Source organism: Rattus norvegicus, chromosome 15 (genome assembly GCF_036323735.1).
Source record: "Rattus norvegicus strain BN/NHsdMcwi chromosome 15, GRCr8, whole genome shotgun sequence".
NCBI classification, from domain to species: Eukaryota; Metazoa; Chordata; class Mammalia; order Rodentia; family Muridae; genus Rattus; species Rattus norvegicus.
This window is the reverse complement of record NC_086033.1, coordinates 19572404-19588922: the sequence shown is the minus strand read 5'-3', so window position 1 is coordinate 19588922 and position 16519 is coordinate 19572404. Positions and strand designations below refer to the sequence as shown.

The following is a 16519-nucleotide window of genomic DNA, read 5'->3' as shown; positions in this document are numbered from 1 at the left end:
GCTCTGTGTCCCATTTTTAATAGGGTTATTTGGCTCTCTGAAGTCTAACTTCTTGAGTTCTTTGTATATTTTGGATATTAGCCCTCCATCAGATGTAGGATTGGTAAAGATCTTTTCCCAATCCGTTGGTTGCTGTTTTGTCTTAGTGACAGTGTCCTTTGCCTTACGGAAGCTTTGTGGTTTTATGAGGTCACATTTGTTGGTTCTTGATCTTAGAGCATAAACCATCAGTGTTCTGTTCAGGAAATTTTTCCCAGTGCCCATGTGTTCGAGACTCTTCCCCACTTTTTCTTCTATTAGTTTGAGTGTATCTGGTTTTATGTGGAGGTCGTTGATCCACTTGGAGTTGATCTTTGTACAAGGTGATAAGAATGGATCGATTTGCATTCTTCTACATGCTGACTACCAGTTGAACCAGCACCATTTGTTGAAAATGCTGTATTTTTCCCCTGCATGGTTTTAGCTCTTTGTCAAAGATCAAGTGACCATAGGTGTGTGAGTTCATTTCTGGGTCTTCAATTCTATTCCAGTGATCTACCTACCTGTCTCTGAACTAATTCCATACAGTTCAATCATTATTGCTCTGTAATACAGCTATCATGGATTTGTTGTGTTCCAAATGTATTTTCAAATTGCTCTTTCTAACTCTATGAAGAATTGAGTTAGAATTTTGATGGGGATTGCATAGAATCTGTAGATTGCTTTTGGCAAGATGACCATTTTTACTATACTATCATCTCTTCTGCAAATAGTGATATTTTGACTTCTTCCTTTCCAATTTGTATCCCTTTGACCTCTTTTTGTTGTTTAATTGCTCTGGCTAGGACTTCCAGTCCTACATTGAATAGATAGGGAGAGAGTGGGCAGCTTTGTTTAGTACATGATTTTAGTGGGATTGTTTCAAGTTTCTCTCGATTTAGATTATGTTGGTTACTGGTTTGTTGTATAATGCTTTTACTATGTTTAGGTATGGGCCTTGAATTCCTGATCTTTCCAAGACTTTTATCAAGAAGGGGTGTTGAGTTTTGTCAAATGCTTTCTCAGCATCTAATGAGATGATCATGAGGTTTTTTTTCTTTAAGTTTGTTTATATCATAGATTATGTTGATCGATTTCTGTATATTGAACCATCCCTACATCCATGGGATGAAGCCTACTTGATCATGATGGATGATCGTTTTGATGTGTTCTTGGATTCGGTTTGCAAGAATTTTATTGAGTATTTTTGCATTGATATTCATAAGGAAAATTGGTCTGAAGTTCTCTTTCTTTGTAGGGTCTTTGTGTGGTTTAGGTATAAGCATAATTGTGGCTTCAAAGAAGGAATCTGGTAGTGCTCTGTCTGTTTATATTTTGTGAAATAATTTGGACGGTATTGGTATTAGGTCTGATAAAATTCTGCACTAAACCCATCTGGTCCTGGGCTTTTTTGGTGTGGAGACTTGTAATGACTGCTTCTGTCTTTAGGGGTTATAGAACTGTTTAGATGGTTTGTCTGATCCTGATTTAACTATGGTACCTAGTATCTGTCTAGAAAATTGTCCATTTCATCCAGATTTTCCAGTTTTGTTGAGTATAGGCTTTCATAGTAGAATCTGATGATTTTTTTTAATTTCCTCGTTTCTGTTGTTATATCTCCCTCTTCATTTCTGATTTTTGTTAATTTGGATACACTCTCTCTGCCCTCTGGTTAGTCTGGCTAAGGGTTTATCAATTTTGTTTCTCAAAGAACCAGCTCCTAGTTTTGTTGATTCTTTGTCTAGTTCTTTTTGTTTCTACTTGGTTGATTTCAGCCCTGAGTTTGATCATTTCCTGCCTTCTATTCCTCTTAGGTGTATTTGCTTCTCTTTCTTCTAGAGCTTTTAGGTGTGCTGTCAAGCTGCTAAAGTATGCTAAAGATCTCTCCAGTTTCTTTTTGGAGGCACTCAGAGCTATGAGTTTTCCTCTTAGCCCTGCTTTCATTGTCTCCCTTAAGTTTGGGGATGTTGTGCCTTCATTATCATTGAATTTTAAAAAGTCTTTAATGTCCTTCTTTACTTCTTCCTTGACCTTGAGTTATCATTGAGTAGAAGACCATTGTTCAACTTCCATATGTATGTGGGCTTTCTGTTGTTTTTATTTGTTATTGAAGATCAGCCTTAGCCCATGGTGATCTGATAGGATGCATGGGATTGTTTCAGTCTTCTTGAATCTGTTGAAGCCTGTCTTGTGACCAATTATATGGTCAATTTTGGAGAAGGTACCATGATGTGCTGAGAAGAAGGTATATTCTTTTGTTTTAGGATGAAATGTTCTATAGATACCTGTTAAATTCATTTGGTTCATAACTTTTGTTAAGTTTCTCTATGTCTCTGTTTAGTTTCTGTTTCCATGATCTGTCCATTGATGAGAGTGGGGGTTGAAGTCTCCCACTATTATTGTATGAGATGCAATGTGTGTTTTGAGCTTTAGTTTCTCTTATGATTGTGGGTGCCCCTGCATTTGGAGCAAGATGTTCAGAATTGAGAGTTCATCTTGGTTGTTTTTTTCTTTGATGGGTTGAAGTGTTCCTCCTTATCTTTTTTGACAACTTTTGGATGGAAGTCTTTTTTTTTTCCATTCTTGGGACCATTTGCTTAGAAATTTTTTTTCCAGCCTTTTACTCTGAGGCAGTATTGGTCTTTGTCACTGAGGTGCACTTCGTTTATGTTAGTCTATGTCTTTTTATTGGGGATTTGAGTCCACCGATGTTAAGATATAATAGAGAAAAGTGACTGTTTCCTATTGTTGTTAGAAGTGGAATTACATTTGTGTTGCTATCTTCTTTTGTTTTTGTTGAAAGATGATTAATTTCTTGTCTTTTCTAGGGTGTAGTTTGCCTCCTTGTGTTGGAGTTTTCCATCTACTATCCTTTGTAGGGCTGGATTTGTGGAAAGATATTGTGTAAATTTGGTTTTGTCGTGGAACATCTTGGTTTCTCCATCTATAGAAATTGAGAGTTCTGCTGGATATGGTAGCCTGGGCTGGCATTTGTGTTCTTTTAGTATCTGTATGACAGCTGCCCAGGATCTTCTGGCTTTCATAGTCTCTGTTGAGAAGTCTGGTGTAATTCTGATAGGTCTGCCTTTATATATTATGTGAACTTTTTCCCTTACTGCTTCTACTATGCTTTGTTTTGTGCATTTTGTTTTATGACTATTATGTGACAGGACAAATTTCTTTTCTGGTCCAATCTATGTGGAGTTCTGTGGACTTCTTATATGTTCATGGACATCTTTGTCTTTAGGTTAGGGAAGTTCTCTTCTATAATTTTGTTGAAGATATTTACTGGCCTTTAAATTGGGGATTTTCACTCTCTTCTATACTTACTATCTTTAGATTTGGTCTTCTCATTGTGTCCTGGATTTCCTGGGTGTTTTGGGTTAGAAGCTTTTTGCATTTTGCATTTTCTTTGACTATTGTGTCAATGTTTTCTATGGTATCTTCTGCCCCTAAGATTCTGTCTTCTCTTGTATTCTATTGGTGATGACTATGACTCCCAATCTCTTTCCTAGGTTTTCTATCTCCAGATTGTCTCTCTTTCTGATTTCTTTATTTTTTCTATTTCCATTTTTAGATCCTGGATGGTTTTGCTCAATTCCTTCATCTGTTTGGTTGTGTTTTGCTGTAACTCTTTAAGGGATTTTTGTGTTTCCTCTTTAAGGGCTTCTACATGTTTACCTGTGTTGTCCTGTATTTCTTTAAGGGAATTATGTATATCCTTCTTAAAGTCCTCTATCATCATCATGAGATGTGATTTTTAATCCAAATCTTGCTTTTCCGGTGTGTTGTGGTATCCAGAACTTGCTGTGGTGGGAGAACTGCGTTCTGATGATGCCATGTAGCCTTGGTTTCTGTTGCTTAGGTTCTTGTGCTTGCTTCTCACCATCTGGTTATCTCTGACGTTAGGTGGTCTTGTGTCTCTTATTGGAGCTTGTCCCTCCTGTGGGCCTGTGAGCCTGTGATCTTAGGAGTGAGAGCACTCCTGGGAGGCCAGCTCTCTATGGGCCAAATTTGGGTCCGGAGGACTGTGGGGCAGCCTTAGCTCTGGGTGCAGATGGAGACTGGAAGGATCCTGCCCCAGTCTGCTCTGTGGTTCCTGTGCCCTGTGCACTCCTAGCAGGTCCCTCTTTGGACTGTTATTGGAGGGAAAGTAGGATCTCACCTATGGGCTTAGGAGTGAGAGCACTCCTGGGAGAACAGCTCTCTTAGGCAGGTTTTGGGTCCTGAGCGCTGTGGGACAGCCTTAGCTCTGGGCACAGATGGAAACCAAAAGGATCCTGAGAGCCTTTTATTACATCATATAAAGAACTCCACGCCTAATAGTGTAATGTTAGGCCATCATTTGCATGTCAATTATATGTAAGTATCATTAAAGAGAATGTCTTGGTTGTGTTTTATTGCTGTGAGAAGTCACCATGACCAAGACAATGTATAAAAGAAAGCATTTAAGGGTCTGGAAAGATGGCTCAGTGGTTAAGAGCACTGACTGCTCTTAACTCTTCCTCAGTTCAATTCCCAGCAACCACATGGTGGCTCCCACCATCTCTAATGGGATCTCATTCCCTTTTCTGGTGTGTCCGAAGACAGTGACATGGTGATCACATAAAATAAATAAATAATTCTTTAAAGAAGAAAACATTTAAACTGTGGGTTTATCCACAGTTTCAATGTGTCAGCCCATGGCCATCATTTCAGGGAGCATGGCATTAGGCAGGTAGGTGTGGGGCTAGAGCAGTAGTTAAGTGCTTAAATTTATCTACAAGCAGCAAAGAGAGAGGCCAGGTCTAATGTGGGCTTTGAAACCACAAAGCCTAGCCCCAGTGGCATACTTCCTACCAAAAAGCCATACCTCCCCATAGTTCCTAAACAGTCCACCAACAAGAAACCAACCATTCAGATACATGAGCCTATGGGAGCCATTCTCACTCAAACCACCACAGTTACCACCAATTACCCATCCTCAACTTTCTAAACAGAAGCTCTACGGACAAGTAGCTGAGTATAAATATCCAACACACTTTACCAAGGTCTCTAACAAGGTCGATGGAGTCCTATGTACTCAAAAGGCCAGAGAGCCACACGGGTGACAGATTTCTACACACACATGTCATAGTCACCTTTCTGCGCTGAGCACCTAACTAATATAGTATGGACAAATATAACAGAAACAATTGATTTTTCAGTTATATTTTTAAATTGTGTCTAAAATTAACTGGCAGAATCAGATAAACAATCCTCTTCACTTTGGTCGTACAGTCGATGGTTAGATTATTATATTTCTTTTAAATTTGGTTTCTGTAAAACAGGCCACAGTGAAAATCTGTAATTACTGTCACCTTCAAAAATTGCATACCCTTTTCTTTCAAAACGCCACAATGGTCTCGTTTCTTGTTGGGCATTAGGACACATTCTATTGCCCAAAATGGCTTATTTTATTTAAGAAGACTTTTTGCCATTTCTGCTTTCCTGCCCCTGTCTTCCAATGTTAAACAACTAAGGTGTGACATCTCCCCACACACACACTCATCTCCCTGTCCTTTCTAAGAGCATGCAAACACACATTCTCCCCAGCGTTCATTTTAGTAAGAAAAACCTAAGTCTTACATCCTTCCACAGTTATCACCTCCTCTCATGCTTCGCTGAGTAAACATTCTCCAAGCTGTTGGGCTTCCATGAAGAACACTTGTTGACCAGTCCCAGTCTCTTTCAGCCTTCCAGCAGCATTGGTGCAGCTGAGTGTCCCTCTGCTTTGAGTGACTACTGTAGTCATTTGTTTTATTCCCATAAAAAGCACTGCTAATATAGTGTTGCAGTGAACAAAACATCTCACTGTTACCTTCGATCGTCCTGATGTAGTTCACGAGCGCAGCTCTGCTTCACCTGTAGCATAGCACTTGTGTCTGCAGTACACGTCTCAAATGTTGGCATAGAATCTCCAGGAAAAGAGTTTTTATTTTCACTTCTGTTTATTTCCATCAAATGTGTGGCAGGTTCACTCCTTTAAGAGAGTCATAAAAGTCAGTGGGTTTTTTGTTTTGTTTTGTTTTGTTTTTTGTTTTTTGTGGGTTTTTTTTTTTTTGAAGTTTGGGTTTTGGTTTTGGGTGTTTGTTTGTTTTTAGTAATTCTACCGACCAAGGTTAAAAAACAACTGGATGAAACCCTATCTTTCACATTTTAATTCATTTATTCACTTTTTAAAAAAAAAAAGATTAAAATGTCCCAGCTAAAGAAAATGAAAGACGTATTTTCTAATTATAAAAACAGATGGCATATAGAAGAGTTGATGGGTAAACATGGAGCTGGGCATGAGAAAGGCCTTACAGAAGAGTAAATTATTTATAAGGAGCTCCTCAGGACAAACATGATGGGAAACGGTTCTTAGAGAACAGAAAGTAAACAAAAGACTAGGAGTATGGCAACCAGACATCTGAAGAGGAAAAATGGAAAATCTATAAGAACTCGGAGATGAATGTCACGCTGCTTGTAAACACTATGCAGCCGGTTAGAACTCACTGTCTGCACGTGTGAAAGGGTGGAGAACCGAGGCGAACAGTGGGTGCCTCCCTCCATCTTATCAGTTAAGACAGCAATGCTCACTAAGCTCAAAACTCGCTGATTATCTCCCCCTCTTCCACTCCAGGCAGGGTTATAAGTGTGAAAGCATCCTACCATGTCTGGCTTTTCTTGGGTGCTGGAGATCTGAACTCGGGTCCTCCTGCTTGCACAGCAAGCATTGCACTGACTAAGACATCTTCCCAGCCAGAGAAATGAATGTTAGACTTAAGAATGATATTAATAATTACTATACCTGTGTTTTGTTTTAAATATAATGTTAACTTAAATTACATTTAAGAGATCACAGAATATATAAGAAAAATGAAGACATCTTCAGAGCAAAGCCTTCCTTTTCAAACATGACAATATAAACAGTGCAGCATAGTAAAGATTAGTATAACTGTTTGAACATAAGCTGCAGGGATCGGTCTGCTTACTTTTAAACTCCATGCCTCTCAAGTATCAACCTACTTATCTGGTTGAAGCTGCCACATCTCTTAGTATCATTATAACCAGAACACTTTACAAATCAAGCAAGGTTTGGTATTAGACCTGTGCTTGACCAATACAGCTCTCCCTTACCACAGACAGCCATAACTTCAAACATGTCTTGTGGGAAGCCAAAGTCTCTTTGTCGATGTATCTTGAATTGTTGCCACAGTGTTGCTTATCATAAAAAGAGGGACCTCCTGAATGGCCTTCCCGCTTCCACAGTAGCTGTCACCACATTTATTCTTTATATTTCCCTTTGTTAATAACATATAAATGACTTTTGCTAGCCTTTTGATCTATTCGCCACAGATAAAACAATCATAGACACAGGCAGAAGAGTAAGTAAGAGTAAGCAACTACAATGTTGGAATTATCTGTCAACATGGAAAATTATTATTGTGGTGACTATAGAAAGTCATCAGGTTTTTTTTTAATGATTACAGTTAGTAAATGAAAATCCTGAGAATTATCCACATCGAACTTTTTTAAAGTGACAATTAGTTTAATGTTCAAAACAACACTCAGGGTAAACTTCATTTGCTCCTAACAACAAATATATTTTGAGTAGCTTCTTACTGTATGCTAGCCCACAATCTAACCAATGAGGTTATACTGGTATGCAGACAAAAGTCTACTCTGACATTAAAGTACACATGGAATAACAATAAATGAGACAGAAAGACAGACAGACATAGTATGTTAGAGGAGGAAAATAAACTTTTATGTACTGTAATGACGACGTGAAAGGAACGTTATCCAGCAGAACCAAGTGGGCTATGCTGAGAATATGACTTGTAAGCAAGAATGAAGGACAGAGTAGAACATGTCAGGCAACGGTGTATGGCAGACACTCTGAGTAGAAATGGAGTAAGTGGGTTTGGGTTCTAGGTCAGGAACAGTCGCCTGACTTTTGTGTCACTGAAGTCATTAACCACAGACAAGGCTTGCCTCGTGTTTGCCAGCTACAATGGTTATGCTTATATAGCATTGTTTTCAGTGTAACTGGAAAGTGGAATCAAACTATTTAAGCGTTTCTGAGAGCGGGCAATGCCTGTCTATTGCTATACAAAGTACAAAACAATGTGTTCATCATGAACGTTAGCCAAAATGAGAGTTTGCTTTGTAAGTCAAAAACGATTATCTATTTTGAACTAATGTCATGGTCTTACTTATCCTGTTCTTCTTTTTCCTTAAGAACAAAATCCCTGTCGTTAGTAGCCCCACTGTGCCTTTGAGGAATTGGTTCATCGCCTTTGTGTTCAGCAGTAGCAGCAACAGCCACAAAAGCAGCAGTGACAGCAGCAGCGACCACAGCATTAACAGTAGTGTTGGAGGAAGTCGCAGCAGAAGCAGCTGCAGCAGCAGCAGCAGCAGCCGAAGCATCATAGGCGGAAATGGAAGCAGCTGCAGCAGCCGCTGAAGCTTCAGAAGCAGACGCAGAAGCCGAAGCAGCAGAAGTAGAAGCTGCAGAAGCAGACGCAAAAGCAACAGATGCGGAAGCGGAAGCTGCCGAAGCGGAAGCAAAAGCAGCGGAAGCAATCCTAGAAGCAGCGGAAGCGGAAGTGGAAGCAGATTCCGCAGAAGTGGAAGCAGAAACAGCAGCAGCAGCGGCAGAGGCAGAAGCAACAGTACAAACTGTTCTGTCATCAGAGTTCTCCAGTGCTACATCCAGTTCCTGGAGTCGGTACTTCCTCTCTTCTTCATCCTTGTTATAAGGAAAATTCAAGCTGTGTTATTTTTCATTAAAAGGGAGTTTTATAATTCCATTCATTTTATTACTTGTCAGTGCCAGGGTCTTGATTTTAGTCCACACATATTTGTGTTTTAATTTTATCACTACAGGCCACTGACATGTTGTAACCTCTGCTTTGCTTCTGTTTGAGTAAAAGGCCCAGAATTTTCAGGACTCTTAAAAGGGGACATGCTCTGTCTGGCTTTTAAAAATCTGCCCTTTGCTGTAAAGCAGGGCACACCTTTAATTCAAGCTCTCAGAAAGCAGAGGCAGACGGATCTGTGTGAGGCCAAGGACAGCAGGGCTACACAGAGAAACCCTGTCTCAAAACAAAACAAACCTGGGTTTTTGCAACCTAACACATTCACTTCCTTAATGATGTTAAGTATCAAGAAAAGGACAAAGTAAATCCTCTCCAGTCTGCATGACCTAGATTTTACATTAATAGCCAGACTTAGAGACTGTGACAATAAAGAGGTTCTGGAATAAAAGGAACCTTACCCTTCTGCACTACATCAGTCTTTCCTTGTGGTCTTTAACAACTGCTAACTGGGATCCCAGGACAGCAAATCAGGGAAGGTGGCCTTTGAAATGCATGAACGATGTGCGCCACTGCCCACAGCAGAGGGGAGCTGCTGAGCTGTAAGTGAGGGTTCTGGAGACCCCTTCTCACTCCTTCACCATGTGATGGCTTGCTTCAGCACCACCTACATACAGTAGGAGTTATGTGAACAAAGCCTGAAGGATTGATTCTAAGTGATGAAATGGTGTTACCCATTGGTTTATGTCACAGAGCAGTTGATAAGTTTCCATAAGGCTGACTCAGATGGGTTGCCCAGAAAGCCCACTGAATCAGCTAAGTTTAAGAGTTATGAGTTTGAGACTTGGAGAGGTATATATTTGTCTAATTTTCAATTAGTGATATTTTGGTTTATAGATTTATTATTTGTATATCAAACATGTTGTTCCTTTCATTTCAACTATAAGTACCCTAGAATCATCATCATCATTTTCTGCATTGTTATAAAATTGCCTTCATTTATGTTAAAAATATGTCTAGGTGACTGGAGAGATGACTCAGCAGTTAAAGAGCACTGACTGCTCTTCCAGAGGACCCTGGTTTGCGTCCCAGCACCCACGTAGCAGCTCAAAAGCCACCTGCAACTCTAGTTGCAGGGAACCCATTGTCCTCTCCTGACCTCTGTGGGCACTGCATACACATGGTGCACAGACATATAAGCAGGCATAATACTCATACACATAGAACGATAGCATTTTTAAATGTTTAAAGTATGCTCTCATTCCAGTTTGTCGTTCTTGTAGTCTAATTTATTTTTCCCTAAGTCTTATAAGACTAAATGACAAGGGTACCCAGGACTGGGAACAAGAAGGGGATGAGAGAGCATCTTCAAGACTGGATTTTTTATATAATATCTGCAATGCTATGGGGATGGTCTATGCATGTGCATCTTTTCTCTCACAAACAGACACATTATTCTTAAATTAGAGGGAATTACCTTTGAGTGTGCTTTTCCTGTAGAGATGCTAGGTGGTGGCTCTTTCTCAGAGGGTTCAAGAAATGTCCTTAATTTGCTTCTGAGGACTTTGGTAAGCTGTTTGCTTTGCTGGGCCTCCTCGGCTGTTTTCATAGGAGGACGTCCTGAGTGTGCAGGCCTATGTCCTGTGTCACATTTCCTTTTCTCCTTTTGCTCTTGAGATGTCGTTCGCAGATGGTCAGGCTGAAGGTTTGTTTGCCTGGCTTTGGATGCTTTTTGTCTTGGGATACTGGTTTTTAAGGCAGCTTCATCCTTACCAGTCATGGAGGGAAGTGGACACAGAACAAACAGAAATGGATTTATGTCACACTTATTTTCTTCGTATCGGCTTAGCCACTCACAACCCAGCATTGAGAAATAAACAGCGCTGCAGATATGGCTCAGAGATGCAGCCCTCGTGAGGCCCTAAGTTCAATTCCCAGCACCAGAAAATAATTCTAAAAAAATCAAGTGAAAATAACTTACCCCAGCCTAGACTAGAAGAAGAACATGAAGTAGCAAACTTACTTTTGTTAATGTTTTTGAGAAATGACATATCACCAAGTAATAAACTTAAGTAATTTTTTTGACAAGAGTCTCACTATGCAGCCTGGGACTCAGTCTGTCTGCCTTTGCCCTCCGAAGGCTGGAATTAAAACAGTGGTCCATGGGGCTGAAGAGATGGCTCAGCGGTTAAGAGCACCCGACTGCTCTTCCAGAGGTCCTGAGTTCAATTCCCAGCAACCACATGGTGGCTCACAATCATCTGTAAAGAGATCCGATGCCCTCTTCTGGTGTGTCTGAAGGAAACTACAGTGTACTTATATATAATAAATGAATAAATCTTTAAAAAAAACTTTAAAAAAAAAACCTGGGGCACACTCCACTCAACTAAATCACATGATCTTTTAATATTACAAAAGAAACCAGGCATATTGGTGCATGCCTTTAATCCCAGCATGGGAAGGCAGATGCATGAGGCCAACCTGGTCTCCACGGTGAGTTCCAGGATGGATGGATAGATAGATAGATAGATAGATAGATAGATAGATAGATAGATAGATACATATATATAGATATCTGACTGTCACACAGTCTCCTGGGAACTAGAGAGAGAGAGAGTCACATCACTGCAGTCCCCTTCTCTGAGACGGCCTTTTGCTCCTCCCTTGAGGAAGATGTTACCCAAAGAAAGGAACTGGAAACTGCCCATCACTAGTTCCCAACTCGCTGTAACTTTCCTCAGTAGTGACAGCTCTGGAAACAGTAACCTCAAAGTGCACCTTCATTTCACTACATTAAAAATGTCTGCCACATCCCAAAAAGACCTTGGACAATGGAGGCCAGATTTTAATCTCTTATGTGAGTGGCCATTACTTCAGGAACACAATAAAATGTCAGTGAGTCTTTTGTTCACTATGTGAGTCACAGTGATCCAGTCACTCCTGAATGTATTTCTTCAAAGGTCCCATTACATTTTTTTTTCTAAGACATTTTACAAATCAATATTTTTTCCAAACTAAGGGCTTCATGTCCTAGATTGACCAAGTACCTTCTCTGTACAAATGAATGAGAAAGTAGGGAGTGGTGGTACATGCTTTTGATCCCAACGCGTGGCAGCCATCGTCAGAGGTTGGTGGACCTCTGTGTGCGTCTACATAGTCCAAACCAGTCAGGACTACACAGTGAACTATGACTCAATAAATAAGTTAACTAATAACTTTTGAAGTATTATGGTGAATTTTCACATCATAAGAAATTTAACTAATTTTAAATATTTGGAATGGAAGCCGGAGAGATGGCTCAGTGGTTAAAAGCACTCGCTATGCTTCCAGAGGACCGAGGTTTGGTTGTCAGCATCCACATGGTCACAGCCATCTGTGACTGTAGTTCCAGTAGATACAGTACCTGCTTCTGGTCTTTACAGGAACCAGGCACACTAATTATAAATGTTTAAATTTCCACAATGGCGTCAATGGTAGCTTAATACAAGAGAAAAGCTAGAAATAGGGAAGCTCCCTTAAAGCCTCTATGCTGCTAAAATAAGAGTGTCTGAGGAAGTCATGACTACGCTCTTCTGTGAAGCGTAAGGCACCAAGGAGATTCCAAGCTAATACTTGCCTACTCCATCGGAACTTTCTTAGTTACATGTATTATCAAAAACATATTAGTTTACATATCATTCTACATAAAGCTCAGAAGATAAAGCACTTCCCATGAACTACAAAGATTGGAGTTCAGATCCCAGCACCCACAGGAAAGCCAAGCAGGAATAGTGCCCCACCTGTAAACCCGATCCTCTGCAGGATCCAGAGCAGGCTGCCTAGTCAACCAGCCAAAAATGGGGAGCTCCATGTTCAATGAGAGATATTGCATCAAAAAATGAAGTAGAATGGTATGGAGGACGGCACCCGAGATCATGCTTGAGCCTCTACATCCATGTGCACACGTGTGTTCACATCCCAGACACGTGTGTGCGCACACACATACACACCACATACAAACACATGAAAAAGAAAAAAATCACTCAAATGTAGATTTATCCAAATGATTCTTGGTTAAATATCAAATATACTTTATGTGAAAACTATTTCTAATGTAAATGCCCAGTTACTGTGTCTGTTCCAACCCATTCTGTTTGATGTTGTTTTAGTTTGTTAGTTTGTTTTGAGACAGACAGAGTCTTTCTATGTAGTTCCGGCCTAGAACTCACAGAGTTCTACCTGCTTCTACCTATGGAGTGCTGACATTAGAGACACATACCTCCACACGTAGCACATTCTCTTACTTTGGTTTTTGTTTTGTTTTGTTTTGTTTTTTAATCTGTGTAAGCGTTTCTCTGTGCTCCAGGTGCCCACAAAGGCCTAAAGAATTCTTAGGCTCTCCAGCAACTGGAATTCCAAATGGTTGTGAGCCACCATGCAGGTGCTGGAAACAGTCCTGGTTCTGTGCGAGAGCAGCCAGTGCTCTTAACCACTGAGCCGTTTCTCTATCTCAATCTATTTTCTTATTTGGTCACTACTACCTCAGAAGTATTTTACAGAAGATGAAGAGACGGCTCAGCAGTTAAGAGCACTGACTGCTCTTGCAGAGGTCATGAGTTCAATTCCCAGCAACCACATGGTGGCTCACAACCATCTGTAATGGGATCCGATGCCCTCTTCTGGTGAGTCTGAAGACAGAGGTGGTGTACTCATACATATAAAATATTTTTTAAAATATTTTACTAGTCATTTGGAATTTATGAAAGTATATACATATGTGAGATATAGATATAGATATAGATATTACAACTCTACAAAATGTTTTCCCCCAAATCAACTCTTCATATGAAACATTGATGGGAAGGCAACTGTGAATTTTAGAAAACACTACAAAAGCAGAATTTAGAGTAAGAAAATAAATCTTACAATAATATTACCTTAATATCAACATTACTATCATCTTTTTTTCGACTGGAGCCATCAGGACCAAATCTGCAGGAGGACCTGCACAGTAAAGACGTATAATAATGAGTAAGTTGGATATTTAACAAAATCTGGGGAAAGGTCAGTTATTTACACATTAAATGGTATTTTCTGATTTATTCAATTGAAAGTTAGCCTTTGAACATTTTTAATTGGCACTTTCTGTCTTCAGTTACCACAATGCCATGATGTTAATGGACTGAACCTCTAAAACTGTAAGCCAGCCCCAATTAAATGCTTTCCTTTATAAAACTTACATTGGTCATTATTATAGGGACTATATAATATGTGCTACCTGAACAGAAGCAAAGCCATTAGTAGGGTGGAGAGGTGACTCCACAGTTAAGAGCACCTGCTGCTCTTCTAGGGGGTCCAATTTTGGTTCCCAGCATGCAGGTTGCCGTCATCCGTGTCAGGTAGCTCACAGTCACCTGTAACTCCAGCTGCTGAGGACACGTGACTTCAGCCATCTGTAGACAGCTGCACCCATGTGTATATACTCATATGCAGACATGCATGCTTTATCCAAAACTAAAAGTCGCTTTTTAATATTAACACAAGGCAGAAGATTCACTAGACCCTCTGCCTATCCGTCAATGAAGACTATACAGTTTATAGGCTTTCAATTGTCCAAATCCAGTCAATCTCTAAGTGAGTTCTCTCTGGAAGCAGGTGATGCCAACGAGCCTGCCTGTTACAGAGAGTCTTGCCAGGGGCTCAAATTCCTTTAACATCTTTTAGCAAAAGCCTCAGAGTTTTTCAAGTTCTCTAAATAAACCACCAGAAAAGCAGCATGTTTGGTTGGCCTTTAGAATATATTTACTGGGGCTGGGGATTTAGCTCAGTGGTAGAGCGCTTACCTAGGAAGCGCAAGGCCCTGGGTTCGGTCCCCAGCTCCGAAAAAAAAGAACCAAAAAAAAAAAAAAAAAAAGAATATATTTACTATCCTGTGTCTTGATGTTTTTATATATATTATCTTTGTCAATCTTGTAAACTGCAATGCTTCTTAAGAATTTTCTATAACCCAGATTGCTACCCAACATGTTGTTCCTCTTCACATTCCTCCCATCACTTTCACTTCTTTTCTGTCCTCTACTACAGAGCTAACTTGCTTTTTCTGTGGGATCAAATTCAAGTCGTCCGTCTGGACAGCAAGAGCCTCTACACACAGAGGACACACTGATTCCACGCTTGTCTTCAATAGGCTTCACTGCAGTCTTACCTGCTATATTATTAAAATATGTGCCTACCTGTGGATAAATAAGCAAGACTACTAGGCTTAGAATTAAGAAAATAAGTCCGGGGCTGGGGATTTAGCTCAGTGGTAGAGCGCTTGCCTAGGAAGCGCAAGGCCCTGGGTTCGGTCCCCAGCTCCGGAAAAAAAGGAAAAAGAAAAAAAAAAAAAGAACCAAAAAAAAGAAAATAAGTCCAAAGTTTATTTCTGCCACATAGTGTATTTTCATGTTACTTTTGTTTGCATTTAAGATTCTCTAGCAGAGCAACCATTTGGGCACAGTATGAAATGTAAGTTAATTTGCTACAGAGTACCTTGCCTAATCTCTCCAATTCATTAAAATTCTGAACTTTTTCAAGCCTGGTGTGATGGTGCATGCTTTTAATCCAAAAACTTTGAAGGCAGAAGCAGGTGGATCTCTGAGTTTGAGGGCCCCCGATCTACTAAGCAAGTTCTAAGAAACCCAGGGCTACACACACACACACACACACACACACACACACACACACACACACACACACACACAAATCTGGAAAAATACTAAATTCTAGGTGCTTTTAGTCTGTCTAAAAAAGTAATGAGTGTGTAACTGTCAGAAATAAATAGGGAAGAGAAAAGAAGAAAATGAGGAGGAGTAAAAGAAGAGGAGGAGAAGGAAGAAGAGGAGGAGAAGGAAGAAGAGGAGGGAGAAGAGGAGAAGGTAAGGAGGAGGAGATTGAAAACTAGCCAGGCATGATGACACAAGCCTTTAATAATCCCAGCACTCTGGAGCCAGAGACAAGAAGATCTCTGTGAGTTCTAAGTCAACCTCGTCTTCAAAGCAGGGTTCAAAATAGCCAGGACTAAAATAGAATAAGAAAGGAATATAGTTGTAGAAAATAAAAGCCAATCAACTTCAAAGTTTAAGAGGGAAAAAAGTCTCAGGGAACACTGCAAAAGAAGGAGCAGAAGAAAGGTAGGGAAAAGGGATACACAAAATGCCATCCTTTGTGGGTGAGACATGGCCACTGCGATTCGGAAACCACAGCACCTGAGTGCACCCACTCAATGGAGGCCAGCACTGAGCCCGCGAAAGAATGGACTGTCAACAGTCAAGCATGGGATAAGGGGCTCAGGAAGCACCCTCACTGCTGAGCTATTTGTTATGAAAGACCCTAAAGGCTTTTGCCAGCCTTACACCCACCCACCTCGGGCAAAGCTAAGCCAGGCTCCACAGGAACTTCCTTGAGTAGAAAATTCTCAGAATGTACTGACTGATGCTTGCTATCCAATAGATTTAAAGGTCAATATGCTTAGCCAATAGGTTTAAACTGTAACCTTGCTGATGTAACCTGTGCCCCTAAAAAGTATAAAAACTGGTTGTAATAGCCATTCGGGCTCACCTTCTAGTCACTCACCAGAAAATAAACCTCTTGCTTTTGCATGGATTTGCATCCTTGTGTCTTACTCGAGGGCATCTTGAAGTAAGTACCACCAACCAAGG

General features: G+C 40.3%; 1 protein-coding gene across 21 annotated transcripts in view; it reads right to left on the bottom strand.

Annotated features, from left to right (window-relative positions):
• Window positions 1–16519, bottom strand: part of Poteh (POTE ankyrin domain family member H) — a 94896-nt gene that overhangs the window by 65423 nt on the left and 12954 nt on the right. For 19 of the 21 annotated variants that reach the window (XR_010058107.1, XR_010058106.1, XR_010058108.1 and 16 more), the window contains 4 exons: window positions 13757–13823; window positions 10318–10608; window positions 8238–8773; window positions 5858–6019 (listed from right to left, as the gene is read on the bottom strand). Coding sequence is in view for 7 of the 21 variants with exons in the window: in XM_008770604.4 (XP_008768826.1) it covers window positions 5858–6019; window positions 8238–8773; window positions 10318–10608; window positions 13757–13823 (1056 nt within the window). In the remaining 14 variants the exon portion in view is untranslated. Of the gene's footprint in view, window positions 1–5625; window positions 5836–5857; window positions 6020–8237; window positions 8774–10317; window positions 10609–13756; window positions 13824–16519 lie in introns of those variants that run through there. The other 2 variants (XM_039093754.2, XM_063274850.1) reach the window with 2 other exon arrangements.